Raw genomic sequence first — 20338 nt, forward strand, 5'->3', positions numbered from 1 at the left:
TTAAGGAGCTCGTGTCGCAGAAAAGCCGGTGTCGTCGGCGTCGGTGTCGGCGGCGTTGACCGTGAGCGATAAATCACGGCAGGCGCTTCATAAATAAAAAGCAACTTCCAAGATTGGCCCGGTGGGAATCGAACCAGGGTCTCCGGAGTGTGAGACGGAGACGCTACCACTCAGCCACGAGTTCGATGCTTCCAAGCGGTGCAAACGCGCCTCTAGTGAATGCGGTGTTGCCTTCGAAACGAGCCGTGGAAAGTTATAATGCGGTGTATATCGGTAATTATGAACATGTAACGTACAGAAGTCGCAATTACACGAGTTGCGAAGTGAATTTCCGCTGCATTTCTTCTGCGCTTTCCGCACACGCAGAGCCATCTTGCGGCAAACACAGAAGACTCCCTCCTCAATGTACGGCGCTGCCCCGACAGGAGGCGCGCCGCGCCCGCATTGGGACCACTGCCAGGCGCGTCGCGGGACTCCCTCTCCCCTGACGACGCTTCGCCGTGCTCCCGGTTTAGATTACTATCTATCTCTCTGCCCGTGCCGATCACGACGTTTGGCTGGCGTAGATCGTTTCCCCTCCGAGACACCGAGTTCTTTGGTTCGTTCCGTTCGCTCAGGCGCACGTTTCGTTGCCACGCCGAACGCTGCGTTGCTCGACGCTCACCGCGTGATAGGTGGGCGCTAAGTCCGATGCGGGGCGCATCGTAAGTGATCGCTGTGCCGTAGCGCATTGTCTTATACCCCTTGGCGGGTCGACGGGAACGCTGTCGCGTCCCACTCTTGAATGCGAAGCTTAAGCGTCCTCCAATTTTTTCTTGTGCATTGAGGCCCAGAGGCTTCATAAAGTACTGATTAGACAAGGATGTGTTTCAGCGCTTAAGAAAACTGCAAGGTAAAAAACGACTACAGGATAGGTAGAGCACTGGACCCACACTGCGCTGGTTTCATTGACAGTGCTCAAGGGCCAAGCTGCTGCTCGGAAGCGTCCTTGCAGGGCACCAACTATGATTAGCACCTGCAGGGCACAGCGGATCCATTTAAGCCAGTGAGCTGTTTGGAGGAACCTATTGAAAGATTGACCAATAAACATTAAATGCACTCTTTAGAAGAAAAATAGTACATGGAAAACATCTGTGTGGCATTAGATCTGGGCACTTTACATGTGATCACTTTCTCCAATTTTAAATCCATGAAATGTTTATACAAAGGCAGCGCTGCATTTCTTCTTCTATTTTTCCTCTCTCCGATCAATATAGCTTTTCACACAAAATATAAATGTCATTAGCCTCCTAGACAAGACAAAGGGCTCACGGAAAGATGGAAACAAAGTGATCAATGTAGGGTGAACAATGGAGGCCTTATCCTCGAAGCAATATTTCAACAAGGGAAGTTGTCTTGCAGTTTTGCTGACAGAGATAAGTCTGCTTATCGAAACATTGGCTCCAGGCTAAGGCTACTGTTGTTCACCCAGAATTGATCACTTCTAGAAATAACATGGTACAGAGTAAGGGGTTGAATGTTGCGTATTTTTAAATGTTTTCTTGAAAAATTTCTTTAGAGTATCAAGCTAGGTTCTACCTTATATGCTATAGATATGCAAGAAAATGGTGTGCAGCAAGCTAGGATTTTAAACATTGCATTGTTAACTGTAAAGCTTAACTTAATTGTGCACCTTATGATGTGGCAAATGTGTCTACTTTGAAAGTGGTCAACCTAACGGTCTATACTCCCAGACAACTTTCTGTGGCAATGAGGGGAAGGCTATGGGAGCGTGGCTGCTGCACATGTGCTATGGCGCCAAGTAGTCCGCCAGCATTTGACAGTGCTTTTGGTTGCTTGGAACAGATGCTGAATCAACGCTGCTTCACATGCAATAGTTTCACGTTTGCTGAGATGGGGAAGGAGAGAGCCACAAAATAAGTAAACTTTTACATTCAGTGGTGTTCTCTCATCTCCGAGGTCCGAGTTGTGTCTCTCTCTTAACGGTTGCCAATTTTGGCTGCTACTCCTATTGCTTTGTTGCAGTCTCTCATATTCCCTGTAGAACTTGGCAAGCATGTCGGCTGTCTGAACCAAGGCCTCCTCTCCTTGACTTTGGCATGGGTTGCAGGTGATGTGTGCAGTCTTAATTGAAGAAATGTCACCAGGAATTTCAGTGATATAGTAAGGGCTGCAGAGAAATTCTATACTGAACTGTACGGTACCCATTGCCATGGTTAGACATAGTTGCAGCAAAGAACTGGAAGTCAAATTTATAACTAGGGGTAGAGTTGGAAGGGCTTTGCAAGACATGTCCAGGAGAAAAGCTGCATAAGTAGGTAGACTAACAGTCGACCCGATGAAAGATGGTAAGAATATTGTACTGAAAAGCATGCTACTCTTTATAGACAGTGTATCGTAAATGTGTTAGAGGCTTGGAAGAACACCAACATAATAATAATCCTTAAGAAATTATGTTAAAGAGTGGAAACATTATAGGCCTATTCGGCTGTTTCAGATTTTGTACAAATTATTCACTATGGCAATTTCAAATATAACGGGGGCAACACTTAAACTAACTGGGATTACTACCAATCATGTAATTGAGAAATCCAGAATATATAACCAACCTCTGTTTATTGCCCTCTTAGAATCAAAAGGCATTTTATTCACTTGAGATACCAGCAGTCATGGAGGCACTGCATAGTCGAGTAGAGGAAGCATGCATGGATATCTTATGAAATATCTACAGATATCACAGCTCTTTTAATTGTTCACAAAAATAGTAGAAAAATACCACTTGGGAAGGGTGTTCGAAAGGCTGAAACAATCGCTCCAATTCACTACTTGCTTGGAAGATGTTTCATAGGGAATGATTAGGTGTGAAGATTAACTGGGAATATGCCAGCAACCTGTGCCTTACAGATGACATAGTCCTGTTCAGCAATGCTGGAAATAACTTACAAAAAATGATTGAAGGCCTTAACTGGTAAATTCTAAGGGCAGGTTTAAAGACTGATATGTTCACAATGACAGCACTTCTCGATGTTCTAGTACCTCTGCATCATGACCCATTGTGGATCACACGTGATATTCCTATCGTGCTTTATGACCCACTGGCGAGCCAACAGTCATCTGTGCCCCTTTGCAACCTCTTGTACTTGGATTTAGCTCCATGTTCAAAACTCCCACTTTGCCAAAATAATCTGGAACCCTCCACGGCAGCTACCCTAAGAGCCACAGTTTTCAGCTTTGGAACGTTGGACCCTAATAGTTATGTGTCCGATGAGGCTCTGTGAGATTGGCAAGGCATGACTGGTGGCATTGGTGACACTGGGGGACCACAAGAACCACTGAATTTCACAGTGGCTCACTGCAACCCTACTTGATGCCACTGATAAGCTCTAGTCTGCAGCACTGATTTTTCTAGGTCTCATGAGACAGGGAACCCAGCTTCAAAAGGTTTCTTGCTTTTTATTTGTACTGCAAACCTGTATTTCAGGCCTTGGGCAGTCATAGGTAGGGACAAAATCTGTTTAAGTGCATGAATACGGAAAATTATGATGTTTAAAAGAAAATTAGGTGTTCTCTTTCATATTGACTTACTGTGTACAAAAGGTTTAGAGACCATGGCATCAACAGAAAATTAGACAATGTTCTAGCACAGCCATGCAATGTGGGTTTTTCTCAGTGCATTGCAATGGTCGAACAGGTTCGCATAAACTGTGCCACATGATTTCAGCCTGCATACCTAGACAGCAAAGAAAGAGAGAGAGAAGAAGAAAAAAAAGGAAAGTTTTTGTGGAACCCGTGGTCTCCAGACTTTTCCTCACAACAACTGTACATAGTAGTTTGTCTGTCTGTTCATATATTAGATTCCTGTGACTTCTGCAATGTTACACCATACAACCATACCAAATTGCCCAGTTTGCAACCTTGCTTTATTGTATTTTTATTATAATGGACTCGCATCAGAAAAGATGCATATATATGTCGGTATTTTGTTACCCCGTCACTGTATTGTCACACTATGTTGCTGTACAGTTTTTCACACTGCGCATGTGTGTGTGTACACATTTGAAGTTTTCATTTGCATGAAGCACATGTAGTGGGAAACAAATGCTTGTTGTGTTTATTTCATTCTCATCACACATTAAAAGTGATCGTGAAGCTGTTGCTTTCTGTTAGCTTTGAACATGTGATAGAATGAATAAGAACGTATTTGTGCGATCTGGCTTGAAGCACAATATATTTGATAATTTTATTTTCCTGTGCTGTATAGGTGTTTAGCTCTTATTTTGTTCTGTTGTGTACGTATACTTGTGAAAGTCACTTCTGCATCTTCATATTGTCAGGATTGGGGGCTCAATCCCTTCGTCCGTGGTCCTTTGCCAAGATTGGAATACGGCATGAATTCGAAGGTAGCTGGCCCATGCCGTCGTCCAACTTATTTACGCTGAGATCGTTGAGGTAGTGAAGAACTGCTTCTCATCGAGAACGGGGAAAAGGGGTTTATTTACAGAAATTAACTCAGTCTAACATGACTGCTTGAGAACAAGAGTAACAGTCTAACATGACTGCATGAGAGAAGTGAACCAGTCTAACATGACTGCTCAAGAGAAGTGTGTCCAACATTCGCACAACCACAGTTTTTATACACTCGATCCGCTGGTCCTACGACGCGGCGGCTGTTCGTTTACACACCACCAACTCGCAGCTGCTCTGAAGACCAGTTTACAGACACAAAGGCACACACATTCCGAAGCCCAAGCGACCGCGTTGAAGGTGGTGCCGTTCCGGAAAATCGACGCCGCTCGAGGGACGCTCGTTGTTTTGCAACATGCGGAACCGTGAGAGCGCAAAAATAAGACTTTCCCGCGGTAGCTTCTTCAGGCGTGTCGGATCAGCGCCGCGTTGAGGAACTCTGGAATCATTGTCCACACACCAAACTCGTCCCGTCACCATGTCGAAGGGGCTGGAGGAAGGCGGCGGGTTCCAGCGCAAAGGTCGCTTCTTTGAACGCCTCGCAGCTGCAGCACGGAGAGGTGGAGAGCGGGAGGTGCGCGTCTTGCACCCCTTGTCGTAATCGGGTGGCAAGGTGACAATCTTGTTGTGCAACCCGCCGTTCTTTACAGCGCCTCCATGGCCCCAAAAGTCTCGACTGTCTAGCGCTGACAACCGCTAGGCAGGAAGAGAACGGCTGCTGGTCAGGGGGGGATTGATGTCTTGGCTCGCAGCGACCACTTGTGCATTGATGTCACCGCCCCAAAACATCCAACAAGGACAGGCAACTGCAAAATGAACCCCACAACACGGCTCTGCGCCGAGATGACGTGCATTGGCTCTCACTTTAGACTCGCTAGGCTTCAAAAAAAACAACAACAACATAAGTGCAGAAACAAAAAAAATGCTGCATTTCACTATGCCAATTTCTGAAGCAAATTCCTGCTGACAAATTCAGCAATCATGGAGGGAATCCTGCTAAATGAGAGGGGATCTTCTTCGCTTAATAAATTTAACACTAGTAACCCTAAAATTTAGGCGGGACCCTCAAACGCAGAATTCAAATTAGCCTGCTCAAACCATCCGCATTGCTATGCAACTTTCCCTTCTTATATCTAACGGAGAAGTTGTACTCTTGGAGAGTGAGGCTCCATCGGAGCAAGCGGCCGTTTTTGTGTGACATTTGATTGAGCCACGTCAGAGGACAGTGGTCGGTCTCGAAGATGAACTTCGCTCCGTACAAATAACACGACAACTTCTGGGCGGCCCAAACCAAACAAGCGCATTCCTTCTCTGAAGCGCTGTAGGCTTCCTCTCTTACATTTAGTTTACGGCTGGCGTAGAGGATAGGATGCTCCTCGTTATCGTCGCCGACTTGACTAAGTACCACGCCCATACCTCTGTCGCTTGCGTCGCATTGAACTATGAATTCCTTTGTGTAGTCTGGCGCGCGAAGCACAGGGCGAGAAACCAATAGCGTTTTCAAACTTTGAAAAGCGTTCTCTTTGTCCTTATCCCAGTGTACGTTACTCGGTGCTCCCTTTCGGAGGGCGTCTGTTAATGGACTTGCCAATTGCGAGTAATTCGGAATGTACCGTTGATAGTACCCCACAAGTCCCAAAAATGAACGAACGTCCGTTTTCGTGCGCGGCTGAGAAAAATCTCCAATCGTCGCTATTTTCAGCTCAGCCGGCCGTCTCATGTCCTGACCGACAACATGGCCCAGATAAGTAACCTGCGAACATCCAAACCTACACTTTTCCGCTTTCATCGTTAAGTCAACTTTAAACGTACGAAGCTTCGCATTCTTGTCGTAATAGAATTTGGCGTTCCTTTGAGCTATTTCCATGTTCTTTCCGACTAGTTCTCGGGTTGCGCTTAGCCGTTCCAATAAATTCAGCACGTAGTCAACCACGGTTGGACTCTCCCCTCTTTCCTCCCACATCTCTCTTAACATTCTCAGTGGAGACCGGAGTGTCCTCCCATACACTAGTTCTGCTGGTGAGAACCCTGTCGCCTCATGTGGAACCGTTCGCAAAGCAAACAAAGTTGCCGGCAGACAGTTCTCCCAGTCCTCCTTGTGCTCGTAACAGAGCGCACGCAAAACTCGCTTAAGCACCGAATGCCACCTCTCTACACTGTTTGACTGAGGGTGATAGACAGAACTGTGTATTAACTTTACCCCGCACTTTTGCAAGAATGTGGAAGTCAGTGCGCTCGTGAATACTGACCCTTGATCTGCCTGAATTTCGGCTGGAAACCCAACTCGTGCAAACACTGTCAAAAGCGCGTCTACTACTTCGGTGGAGCTGAGCTTTTTCAAAGGGATTGCTTCTGGAAACTTGGTAGCCGGACACAGCATGGTAAACAAGTACCTGTAGCCTGATTTTGTTTTTGGAAGAGGCCCTACCGTGTCTATTACAAGCCGTCTGAAAGGCTCTGTTATTAAGGGCACTACCTTCAGTGGAGCTTTCCAAGTTTCTCCTGGTTTACCAGAACGCTGGCAGGCGTCGCATGATCTTAAAAAGTTTTCTACATCTTTGAAACAGCCAGGCCAGTAGTATTCCATAAGCAATCTTTCCTTTGATTTGTTTATGCCTAGGTGGCCGGACCACCCATTTCCATGACAAAGACTCAAAAGGTCCTCCCTATACTTAGTAGGTATGACTAACTGATCTAAAATCCTACCCTTTCGATCTCTGTAATGCCGATACAACAAACCTCCTTTCTCATGTATCGTTACGTTGCGCCTAGCAATGCCTTCTTTAGCTGTGTCATGTAATTTAGTTAAGATCTCATCATTCTTTTGCTCAGCTGCCAGTGACTCTCTATCCACGCGTAAGAGTTGATCAAAGTTCTTTGAGGCCGGTGATAATAACGACCCTGTCTCGCTTGGGAGCGCGTCTGCATGCTCTTCCTGCAGGCTAGAACTCTGACACTCTAGTGCTACGCTCTCATTGAGCTGGTCAACTGGCAGGCTCTCCTCAACTGTTCTTTTGTCCCTCGGGCCTAGCTCGGATTCGGGTATTGAAGCTATCCCCTTTTCTGCTTCAGCTGGAGGAGCTTGAGCCCTTTCAGCCGAAAGCGCCGCGATCTTACGAGCTTGGCCTCGGGTCAATGCCTGTACTATGCCCTCTCCCAGTTTGAGCCCTCTGTCACGCAGTAACTGATTCGAACGATTCGAAAAGATGTAGGGATACTGCAGTGACAAAAATTTGGAAACTGCAGCCTCAGTCTCTAGCTCCCCGAATGGTCCACTGATTTTGACTTTGGCCATGGGCAGACACACGCTGTGTTCTTCTACAACCTGTTTTATCCATGCTACTTCTCCGGTGTAGTCACCTACCATCACGTAGGACGGATGGACAATGTCCAGCGTGGCGGCACTGTCTCTTAGCACTCGGCATGGTTTTCCATTAACTTGCAGGTTGTGGAGATACGGACTTAAAAGTTCCATATTCTCATCTTTTTCCTCCACGTAGGAAAAAACTACGCTAGGCTTCTCGCAGTTTACAGCTATATGTCCCAGTTTGTGGCATTTGTAACAGCGAATTGGTCTAAAAGATCCGAACTTTCTTTTCTGTTCTTGTGCGGTTTCTCCGTTAAGTTTCTCCTCGCTCTTTTCTGCGGGCTTTTCCGCCATGTCTACAGGCTTCGATCGTCTAGTTTGCGCACCCTTTTTGAACGGAAATGGTTTCCGCGGTCCATTTCGACCGTCCCAGTTTCCCTCCTCGGCGTTCAACTTTCTACGGGTTGCGTACTCTTCGGCTAATTCAGCCGCCCTTTCCACAGTGTTTACATTACCTCTATCTTGCACCCACAGTTTCACAGCTTGGGGGATGGTTTTGTAAAACTGCTCTAGACACATGCATTCAATGATCATGTCTCTGCTGTCGTACGCTTCCGCGCTTTTAAGCCACTCGACTAGGTTGGCCTTTAAGCTATACGCAAACTCCGGATAGCCCTCGCTATCTTTCTTGCCTGTGCTCCTAAACCTTTGCCGAAAAGCTTCGGCTGAAAGGCGGTATTTCTTCAGGAGACTAGCCTTAACTTTCGCATAATCATATGCATCCTGCACACTTAGTCTGGCGATTACTTCCGCCGCCTCACACGGCAACATAGACAGCAACCGCTGTGGCCATGTACTCGGGCCGAAGTTCATCTTCTCGCAAGTCCTTTCAAAATTGCATAGGAACAAGCCTATGTCGGTCCCGACCTCAAATGGCTTTAATAGCCTGTCCATGCGGTATGATTCTGCCTCACTTGATCGACCCAGAGCGCCTTCACTTCCTTGAGGCAACTCCAAACGTTTGCTTTCAAGTTCAAGTTGCATTTTCCTTAACTGAAACTCGCGGTTTTCTCTGTCCCGTTCTTCTCTTTCTTTTTCCCGTTTCTCTCTCTTTTTGAGAAGTTCCAATCCCATTTCAATATCTTGCTCACTGGCCTGATTGGAAATTAGCTCCAATAATTCCGATTTGAGCATTTCCTTGCGTACATCTAGGCCCAGTTCCTCACCAACAATCAACAACTCGTCTCTCAGCAGTGTCCTTAACTCCATGACTGCTGCTTTACTGCCTTGATTCTGCTCTCTAAATCTAGCTAGGAAAACACAACCTAGCTAACACACAACAATCTAGCTTCCCTACTGTTCTAAACAGAACAACCACAAAATGAAGCCTAGAGAGTCAAAGCAAAAACCAAGCACTCACCGCAGATACAGCACCATGTCGCAAAGTCCATCCCACCGCTGCCACCAGTTGTCAGGATTGGGGGCTCAATCCCTTCGTCCGTGGTCCTTTGCCAAGATTGGAATACGGCATGAATTCGAAGGTAGCTGGCCCATGCCGTCGTCCAACTTATTTACGCTGAGATCGTTGAGGTAGTGAAGAACTGCTTCTCATCGAGAACGGGGAAAAGGGGTTTATTTACAGAAATTAACTCAGTCTAACATGACTGCTTGAGAACAAGAGTAACAGTCTAACATGACTGCATGAGAGAAGTGAACCAGTCTAACATGACTGCTCAAGAGAAGTGTGTCCAACATTCGCACAACCACAGTTTTTATACACTCGATCCGCTGGTCCTACGACGCGGCGGCTGTTCGTTTACACACCACCAACTCGCAGCTGCTCTGAAGACCAGTTTACAGACACAAAGGCACACACATTCCGAAGCCCAAGCGACCGCGTTGAAGGTGGTGCCGTTCCGGAAAATCGACGCCGCTCGAGGGACGCTCGTTGTTTTGCAACATGCGGAACCGTGAGAGCGCAAAAATAAGACTTTCCCGCGGTAGCTTCTTCAGGCGTGTCGGATCAGCGCCGCGTTGAGGAACTCTGGAATCATTGTCCACACACCAAACTCGTCCCGTCACCATGTCGAAGGGGCTGGAGGAAGGCGGCGGGTTCCAGCGCAAAGGTCGCTTCTTTGAACGCCTCGCAGCTGCAGCACGGAGAGGTGGAGAGCGGGAGGTGCGCGTCTTGCACCCCTTGTCGTAATCGGGTGGCAAGGTGACAATCTTGTTGTGCAACCCGCCGTTCTTTACAATATATTACAGCTTTCTGTGTTTCCGTTACCAGTAATATAAGAAGAAAAGTTGAGTGCTGCGTATGTGCAGTTTGGCAAGCAAAGAAAGCACGCAGGCTTAGGCTAAAGGTTGTTTCTGTGGTCAATTCTTTAACTTTGTGGCATGTTACTAGTGCCTAATAGAAATTCTTATTGCTTTACTCATTGTCTGGGGATATGTTAAGGTACCATGACATTTAGCAACGTAAAATTGGGATGTCTAAGTCTTTGTATTTAAATGCACATATGTGTACCTGTAAAGTTCATATGCTATTCCAAATAAGGAATTCATTGAATTACCGTATTTGTGAATGCTACTGAGTCATAATAGGCGTAACTGAAAGAGGAGAACAGTACATATCTTAGCCAAAGCACAGTGAAATTAAAATGTCTGCAATGTAGATAGTGATAGCTTCAGCCTAAGTAGCAAGTGATTTTTTTTTCCTTTTTCTTTTTTCTCTTTTTTTAGCTCTCACTCTCTCTCTCTCACACACACACACTCGCAACGCATGCAGCGCTCTTAAAGGTATTACCATAGTCTGATGTTTTTTTACTCTCTCTCTTTTACAGATCCACTGTTAATCGCTCTAACAAGAAGTCTATTTTTTGCATTTTTATCGGAGCTGCTCTTGTTGTATTTGTGATGATTCTCATGGTACGTATTCATTGTTTTGACCTCGCATATCTTGGTGCTTTAACATGACTTAAAAGGGAAGCAACATTAAATTTTTTATTGCATCCATTTATTGCGCATCGTGTTTGGCACAGCATAGCCTTAGCCGCTTTTGCGCCATTAAACCCCATTTAACTAACTAGCATCCATTTTTAGTACTGTGCATGAGATCACTCGTTATGAATAACAATGCTGAGTCTGCAATACTGCAACAGAAAACGAGGGGCAGCGACTCAGACCATCTGCATTCCCATTAAGTTTACTCTTCTGATAGCAAAACGGTCTCACACAGTACGGATAGGCCATGTCTCTTTCTTTAAATAGTCTGGGTCCTCTCCAGGTAATGTGCCGCACATCCTCAAACTCTGCCTTTCCGAGCTAACAATTCGCCTAAGTGGTGGGTAATTCTCAAGTTGCCACAGAAACAGAAAACAGCGGTGAATTTTTGAACCACGGAATTCGTGACTGCGATCGAAAGTCAAAGGGACAAATGTCACATATTAAGTGGCTCATTCGGTCAATACTACCAGCCAGTACCAGTGCCTCTAGAGCGGAACGTACTGCTCTCTATCAGGCTATTTTATGTCCACTGCAGGACGAATACCTCTCCCTGCGATCTCCGATTACCCCTGTCCTGCGCCAACCAATTCCAGCTAACACGTGTGAATTCTGCCATCCTCGACTGCGCTTCCCTTCTATTGGCACCCATTCTGTAACCCTAATGGTCCACCGGTTATCTAACCTACGCATTACATGACCTGCCCAGCTCCATTTCCTTCTTTTAATATTGATTAGAATATGGGCTATCCCTGTTTGCTCTCTGATCCAGACTGCTCTCTTCCTGTCCCTTAACGTTATGCCGAACATTCTTCATTCCATCGCTCTTTGCGTGGTCCTTAACTTGTTTTCGAGCTTCTTTGTCAGTCTCCAAGTTTGTGCCCCATATGCCAGCACCGGTAGAATGCATTGATCGTACACCTTACTTTTGATTGATAATGGTAAGCTTCCAGCCAGGATCTGACTATGTCTGCCGAAAGTGCTCCAACCCATTTTTATTCTTCTTTAAATTTCCTTTCATGATCAGGGTTCCCTGAGAGTATTGACCTAGGTAAACATACTCCTTCGCAGACTCTAGAGCCTGACTGGCGATCCTGAACTCTTGTTCCCTTGCCCGGCTATTGATCATTATCTTTGTCTTCTGCATACAACCCCACTCTTATAATCTCTGTGTTAAGGTCCTCGGTTATTTGTTGTAACTCGTCCCCAGTTTTGCTGAACAGAACAGTTTCATCTGCAAATCGAAGGTTGCGTACAATCCACCTCTTTCATTTTCCTGTGCTGCCCTCTGCCGCACGCCGCTCAAAATGTTTTGGAAGGGTCCCAGGGGCTTTCGCCGGTTGATTTGTGTACCGGCACCCACGTTGAGTGCACGTCAGTTGTGCGTTTCGTGGATCACAAATCATTATTGATGGCTTCTTTGGGACAGCAGGTCGTTCCTGAAGCCATGTAGCACTCTATGACTACTGGGTGAGCAGGCCTGAGTGCGCTGTTCTGCAAACAGTGCAGCCGATAAAGGCACGCTGAGTTCCGTTTAGCGGCACGGCTGCCTTGGAATTTGTCACTGATTTCTGCACTTGGGCATCACTTTTTGTATTCTTTTTACACATTATTTAGACGTTTCACATATTCAAAAAGTCTTCAAGCGCAGACTTCTGCGTCGGTTCTATTAAAGCGGTGCACTTGTTTGCATCGACATTTACAGCCGCAGGTTGTTGTTATCGTCAAATATTGTGGAGAAGGTCCATCGCTGATATGTCAAAATGTATCAAAACATGCGTATCTGTGCATATGTGCCATGCTGTTACACCCTGAGACGAGTCAATATGAGCGGCCGAACCACTTAAACAACGGCAACTGTGATCCAGATACATATATTACGGGCCGTTAACTCATTCTCGCTTTTCTTTAACTCCATCATACATACAGTTTTAGCGTGCCATAGAGCATTATTAGAGAAAACTGTGCTCGCATAAGGGCTCATTTGTAGGCCATGTTGTTCTCTCACGAAAACGCGTGAATGCCATCGCTCACACGGCATTGGTATAAATGAGCGAGGCGGTTGTTTATGCTGCTTATTACCGAATACACCGTCTCTTGTTTGCCGCTTGACGCAGAGGCAAACAGTGCATCTCTGAAATTAAGAAATGTGTCGTCAAAGCAGCACTTACAAGCCCACCCATATACGTAGCAAATGCGGCCAACAGCCTACAGATACGGTGACGTACAGATGTTGGCACAGCGCTGTGTCGCCGCTTACCGCTTATTGTGTACGCGCCGTGTGAAGTGAAGTATTGCTGATTTCAAATCGCTAAGGCCAGAATTGAACTATAAAAGCAGTTTTGTTCGGCCTAACTGCTTACATTTCAGTTCAGGTCCGCCGATAGCGAGTGCACGAACTCGACGGTGCCAGGTTAACCTTCGCTGAACAGAATCGACATTGGCTCAGACTTCGTGGGCATGTCTTGAGAGGGTTAAAGCTTGTGCATTTCAACTTGGTAGGTGTGCTTGACTCATTCTGAGCACGAATAATTATATATACAAGCGAAGACGCTGTCGCTATTGTGTTGTCGGTTTGACGGCCGATCGCGCGGGGTTCGATCGAACAATGGTCGGCACGCTGATTTTGCCGGTGCCTTCGACAAGAAAGCCTGTTGCAGTACAACTCGCACTCGTCAGTTGCGTCGTTGTCGACCTGGTATGATAAGAAGGTTTCAGTGACGCACAGTAGTCGGTCAATCATTGGAGTGAGCGTCTTTTCGGTCTCGTATCGACCCAGTGTTGGCGCGCCTTACGAGTACGTGCAGTCAGGAACGTGCTGCCACCACCAGCAAGTGAAGACCGGCGCTGCAAACAGACTTCATCAGCAACGTGAAGTACTTAAGTGTCGCTCAAGTGTAATGCACGGGTTTTTCGTTAAATTAGCGAGCCATTCATGAAAGGCGGCAACTACCTGGCTCACGGTGCAGTCCGGACAAATCGGACGATGCCCTGGCCGCTTTATCTTATAAAGTGGAGTTGCGGTCTTATGCTACGCACCGACGTCGAGCTACCAGTAGAGTTTCAATGCGGTACACGGCACGAGTGTTTGCAGCCACGCGCGTCCGAGCATCTTTTTTTTTCTTTCTTTTTTCGGGGCACTTTCCGGCGCGTGGCCACTCGCACGACCCTTCCAAAATCCGCAACTAATCCACTAGGGCAGGGCGCATGCGCTGTAGCACCATGAAAGAGGCGGATGACACAAAAGAAACGCAAAGTCCAGCATGAACTTTTGAATTTAAAAGCAAAAGTTCTTAATAACTAACAGGTAATGCATCATGTTCTACATGCAAACAAGAAACTAATGGGTACACCTAATTTATCAATTACTGCCTCTTAAGGCGCACTCGAAGGGGTAGCAGTCTGAAAGCCTTTGGGCCATGTTAAGGACAACAAAGGGTGCCAGATTTGCAATGTTCTCTACAGACACCTGCCACTTTGTGTTCCCGCAGCTTGTTTTCTTGACCCTGAAGGGCAGGCTGTAAATGCGGGAAGAATCGTCATTCTCCTTTTGTCCTTGCCCCCACAATGCATTCGATTTTAGTGACTGTTCGACTGGCCTGGTTTGTGTGCGCATGTCTCAACCAGGTTGAAAATTTTAGCCGCACCCTTGCCCACGGAGACGCGCCCTGTTCTGTCGCAGTCATTCGTTAGCGGTGCCTCTGTTTTCTGAACTTGCAGAATGAAACCTTTGCCTTTTGCGCGATGGTCTGTTACGTTGTCTTATGCATTGCAATGTAGTGTCTTTCTCAAGTTTACGCTCTGCTGAATACTCATTTTTTTTTCTCTCACGGCGCTGTTTGACAAGGTTTTCCTTGCCAAGTGCTCATCTGTGGTGCACCTGAAACCCCCGAGCGTTGGGTTCCTGTTGTGCTTGGCTACCATGACATACTACTCTGCTTTTGATGATTCCGGAACATCTCCACAAGGAACGCCCCCCCAGATTTGCCACTGCCTCTACTTCTGCGACGTCTTTTCTCTCTTCATTCAACACGGCCTAAGTGTCTGTCACGTGCTGAGGCCCGAGGGTCGTATCCAGTTCCACACTGACCCCATTGAGGTTGCTGGAACTAGCCTCATCTCCTCAAGGAGCGCTCTCCAAGGTGACCGCTGACTCGGTTTCGGTGGACACCTCAATTGCGCACCCCCGAAACATGCGCCCAGAGCAATCTCCGGTTCCCTGTACTGTCGAGCCAATTTACCTGTGCTAACGCTGCAAACCCCTTGCTTAGCCAGGCCCTTCCCGACAGTACTGTTAGAATCTTGAATTGTCGGGTCCTTATTTTGCTCGGCCGCCCCGCTATCTGGGTCTACCTTAGATGACTCCGGCATTTTGCCTGTACATGCACAAAGGCATGAGCAAGGTCTCCAGAAATTCCTCATCTTCACATGGCCGCTGGAACCGGCCTCGTCTTCACAAGAAACGCTTTCCGGAGCGGTCCTTGTTTGTAGACAGGCGACGGCCTCGCTCTCTGAGGGGTCTGCTACGTTGCACTTCCTGTGCTCTCCATTCACTGACACGACCCCCAACCCCGACTTGTCGCTCAGTTGCTTCAGGAGAAGGAGCTCTCTGTTCGTCTCTTTGACCCTTCTGCTCGCCCTCAACCGGAATACCGAAATAACTGAATAAAGCTCTCTTAGCTGTGTTGTAATTCTGGAACTCGTCATCAGAAAGGCTAGACAAGACGTCGGACACGTTAATGGGAAACACACCTTGCAGCTCAAAACAACATTCACGGTCAAGCTCAACCTCCGCACAAACCTTCTCGAAAAGGGCCAGAAAACTTTATATGTTTTTGCTGACTTTGAGTACGCGCAGCCTGGACCGTACCTGTTGCCCTCTTAAGATTCTGAATTTCCTTTTGCATTTCTTCCATCTGAATTCTGTGCTCTACCCATTTGCGTTCCAATTCCCTTTCGCGCTCTTCCTGTTCTCGCTTTTTCTCTAGCGCTACACGCTCACACTCATCTTTTTCTGCAATGCTTTCAAGACGTTCCTCCAAGTTCATTGTCGTCTGCTTTGATCGCCTCAATGATCTCCAGCTTTCAATTTGATTCGGCAATTTGGAGGCCCAACTCTCTGGCCAAGTTTAACAATTCCGGCTTCTTTAGTGCCTTCAAGTTCATGGCTGCCCTTGGGGCTGCTAACTCTTCACTCTACAACAACCTTGACGTTACTCGAAATACTTCTGTAATGGTTACACAAAATCACTGCTTTGTACTTCCCTCCCAAAAATACGCAAAGCCAGGTGATAAAATTTGAAAACTGCAGCCTCGGTCACTAGCTCCCCGAACGGTCCACTGATTTGGCTTTGGCCATGGGCAGACACATGCTGTGTTTTTCTACAACCCATTTGATCCATGCTGCTTCTCCCGTGAAGTCACCTATGATCACGTAAGGCGGATGGACAATGTCCAGAGAGGCGGCACTGACTCACAGCACCCGGCATGGTTTCCCATTAACTTTCAGGTCGTGAAGATATGGCCTTAAAAGTTCCATATTCTCGTCTTTTTCATCCACGTAGGTGAAAACTGCGCTAGGCTTCACGCAGTTTACAGTGATATGTCCGAGTTTGTGGCACTTACAGCAGCGGATTGGTCTAAAAGATTCTAATTTTCTTTTCTGCTCTTTTTGTGCGGTTTCCTCGTTGGACTTCTCGCTCTTTTCTGAGGGCTTTTCCTCTATGTCTACAGGCTCCGGTCGTCTAGTCTACGAACCCTTCTTGAACGGAAATGGTTTCCACGGTCAATTTCGACCATCCCAATTTCCGTCCTCGGTGTTCAACTTTCTACGCGTTGCGTACTCTTTGGCTAATTCAGCCGCCCTTTCCACAGTGTTTACATTCCTTCTGTCTTGCACCCACAGTTTCACAGCTGGGGGGATGCTTTTGTAAAACTGCTCTAGACACATGCATTCAATGATCATGTCTCTGCTGTCGTACGCTTTCGCGCTTTTCAGGCACTCGACTAGGTTGGTCTTTAAGCCGTATGCAAACTCCGGATACCCCTCGCTATCTTTCTTCCCTGTGTTTCTAAACCTTTACCGAAAAGCTTCGGCTGAAAGGTGATATTTCTTCAGAAGACGCGCCTTCACTTTCGAATGATCATATGCATCTTCCACACTGAGTCTGGCGATTACTTCCGCCGCCTCACACGGCAACATAGACAGCAACCGCTGTGGCCATGTACTCGGACCAAAGTTTATCTTGTCGCAAGTCCTTTAAAAATTTCCTAGGAACAAGCCTGTGTCGTTCCCGACCTCAAATGGCTGTAACAGCCTGTCCATGCAGTATGATTCTACCTCACTTGATCGTCCCAGAGCCCCTTCACTTCCTTGAGACAACTCCAAACGTTTTCTTTCAAGCTCAAGTTGCATTTTTCACAACTCACGTTCCTCTCTGTCCCGCTCTTCTCTCTTTCTGTCCCGTTCCTCTCTTTTCCTAAAAAGTTTTAGCCCAATTTCAATGTCCTCCTCACTGGCCTTTTCGGAAATCAGCTTCGATAATTCCCATTTTAGCATTTCCTTGTGTACCTCTAGGCCCACTTCCTCACCAACAATCAACAATTTGTCTCTCAGCAGTGTCCTTAACTCCATGATTGCTACTTTACTGCCTTGATCCTGCTCGCTAAACCTACCTAGGTAAACACAACCTAGCTAACAATCAATAATCTAGCTTCCCTACTGTTCTAAACAGAACAACCATAAGATGAAACCTAGTGATTCAAAGCAAGAACCAAGCACTCACCGCAGACAGCACCATGTCGCAAAGTCCGTCTCACCGCTGTCAGCCAGTTGTAATGGTTGGGGTCGTGCATGAAATAGATGGTAGCTGGCCCATGCCGTCGTCCAGCTTATCCACACTGAGGACATTGTTGAAGGGAGAGACTTGTTCTCCTTGAGAACGAGGAATATGGGATGGATTTATTTGCAGTATCTACATGAGAATGTTGCAGTTCATCAGTCTAACATGACTGAAAGAGGAATGCACACTGAGGAGCCATCAACGGCTCCTTAAATACACTCTGTCCTCCCTAGATCCCTAGGTGAGGGAAAAACGGCCGTTCGACCAAACGGAGCGTTTAAAGTCATCGTAGCCGACCCACCTTTGAGGGGGAGGGGTTTACGCACTCACTTCCGCACAGGTTTCACTGACCGCACCGATGTGAGAGGATTCTCGCAGACACGGGTCCTGCCCTGAGCAGGCGCCTCTTCATTCCAGTGTTGACACTCCAGACAATGGCCGCCGCGTCTGTCCATTGACTTCTAAGCTGTGTGAGACGGCACCGCAAAATATCTCCCAGGTGCTCCCCTGCTCCTATCGAACCGTGAAGGCTGTGGCGATTCCACAAACAATACTTGGCCTGCCGACCACGTTTAGTCATAGCGGTGCCAAGGGGGTGTAGATGCAGCATACCGTCGTCCCTGCAATCGAGTCACTGCGGCAGATGGGGAAGGCTTCCATGGTTGCTTCTGGGAAGCTCGCCACCCTGGCAGCTGTGGCTGGCTGGGAAAATTTTGTAGGTCGGTACCCTTGCCGGCCATTTGCAACGCTGTCCACACATAAGAGCCGATCAAAGTGCTTTGGGGCCGGTGACAGGAACGACCCCGTCTCGCTTGCGAGTGCATCAGCTGGCTCTCCCTGCAGGTGCGAACTTTGACACATGCCTTGTGATACGCTCTCGTTGAGCTGGTCAGCTGGCAGCATTTCTTCAACCGTTTTTTTTTTTTTTTTCCCATCTAGCCTACCTAGGTTTTTTTTGCCAAGACTACCTCTTTTGCTATTTCTGTTGGAGTGGCTTTTGCATCTTCTGAGGAAAGCAACACAATTTGACAATCTTGGGATCACGTTCACGCCTGTACAATACCCTCTCCCATGTTTCAGCCCCTTCTCACGCAGTAACTGATCCATCCGATTTGAAAAAAATGTTAGGGTACTTCAGCGACAATAATTTGGAAACTGCATCTTCGGTCACGAGCTCCCTGAGCGGCCCATTGATTTTTACTTTTGCCATCGGCGGACACACACTGTGTTCTTCCACAGTCTGTTTAATCCATGCTACTTTACCAGTAAAGTCATCTACTGTCACGTGAGACGGATGGAAATTGTACATGGTGGCGGCACTGGCTCGTAGCACCTGGCATGGTTTTTCCTTAATATGCAGGTCGTGAAGATACGGCCATAAAATTTTCATGTTTTCGTCTCTTTGGTCCATGTAGGAAAAAAATACTCTAGGCTTCCCGCAGTTCACAGTGATATGTCGGAGTTTGTGGCACATATAGAAGCAGATCACTCTAAAAGAGTTGTGTTCTTTTTTCTGCTCTTTTTGTACAATTTCGCTATTTGACTTCTCGCTCTCTTCAGACGTCCTTATTTCCATGTCTACATGGTCCGGTTGTTGCAACTGCGATCTCTTCTTGAATGAAAATTGTTTCTGCAGTCCATTTCGACCGTCCAAACTTCCGTCCTCAGTGCTCAGCTTTCTATGCATTGCGTACTCTTCGGCTAACTCAGCTACCTTTTCCACAGTGTTGGCGTTTCCTCTGTCTTGCATCCACAGCTTCACAGATTGTGGGATGCTTTTGTAAAACTGCTTTAGACACATGCATTCAATGATCATGTCTCTGCTCTCATACGCTTCCGTACTTTTCAGCCACTCAACTAGGTTTGCCTTTAAGCCGCGTGCAAACTCTGGATATCCCTCACTATCCTTCTCGCTCATGCTTTGAAACCTTTGCCGAAAAGCCTCAGCTGAAAGGCAGTACTTCTTCAAAAGGCTAGCCGTACCCTTCACGTAGTCATATGCATCTTGTGCACTGAGTCTGGTGAATACTTCAGCAGCTTCACACGGCAGGCAACATAGACAGCAACTGCTATAGCCATATACTTGAAGCAAAGTTCATCTTCTCGCAAGTCCTTTCAAAATTTCATAGGAACAACTCTATGTCGTTCCTGACTTCAAATGGCTTTAACAGCCTGTCCATGCAGTATGATTCTGCCTCACTTGACATTCGAAAGCCCCTTCGCTCGCTCGAATCAACTCCAAATCTTTACTTTCGAGGTCAAGTTGCATTTTTCTTGACTCTCGATCCTTCCTGTGTTCCTCTCTCTCTCTTTTCTTAAAAAGTTGTAACCGAATTTCAATGTCCTCCTTACTGGCCTGTTCGGAAATCAGCTTTAATATTTCTAATTTAATCGTTTCCTTGTGTACCACTAGGCCAAGTTCCTCACTGACATCCAGCAATTTGTCTCTCAGCATTATCCTCAAATCCATGATTGATGTTTTACTGCATTAGTCCTGCTCGCCAAACACAACTAAGTAAGCACAAGCACTTACCACAGACACAGCACCACGTTGCAAGATCCATTTCACCGCTGCCTTCCAACCGTAACAGTTGAGGTCGGGCACGTCAAAAGGGGTAGCTGGCCCATGCCGTTGTTGAAGTGAGGAATAGATTGTTGAAGTGAGGAATAGTGAGGGGTAGCTGACCCATACATTGTTGAAGTGAGGAATAGATTCTCATTG

General features: G+C 46.9%; 1 protein-coding gene across 1 annotated transcript in view; it reads left to right on the forward strand.

Moving 5' to 3' along the window:
* The window catches only part of LOC139052840 (type 2 phosphatidylinositol 4,5-bisphosphate 4-phosphatase-like), an 88081-nt gene that overhangs the window by 47334 nt on the left and 20409 nt on the right, over positions 1-20338 (forward strand). Inside the window, exon 6 of the mRNA XM_070529990.1 lies at positions 10615-10699. Coding sequence (XP_070386091.1) covers positions 10615-10699 — 85 coding nt within the window. The remainder of the gene's footprint in view (positions 1-10614; positions 10700-20338) is intronic.

This window comes from Dermacentor albipictus, chromosome 1 (assembly GCF_038994185.2).
Source record: "Dermacentor albipictus isolate Rhodes 1998 colony chromosome 1, USDA_Dalb.pri_finalv2, whole genome shotgun sequence".
In the NCBI taxonomy this organism is placed as follows: Eukaryota; Metazoa; Arthropoda; class Arachnida; order Ixodida; family Ixodidae; genus Dermacentor; species Dermacentor albipictus.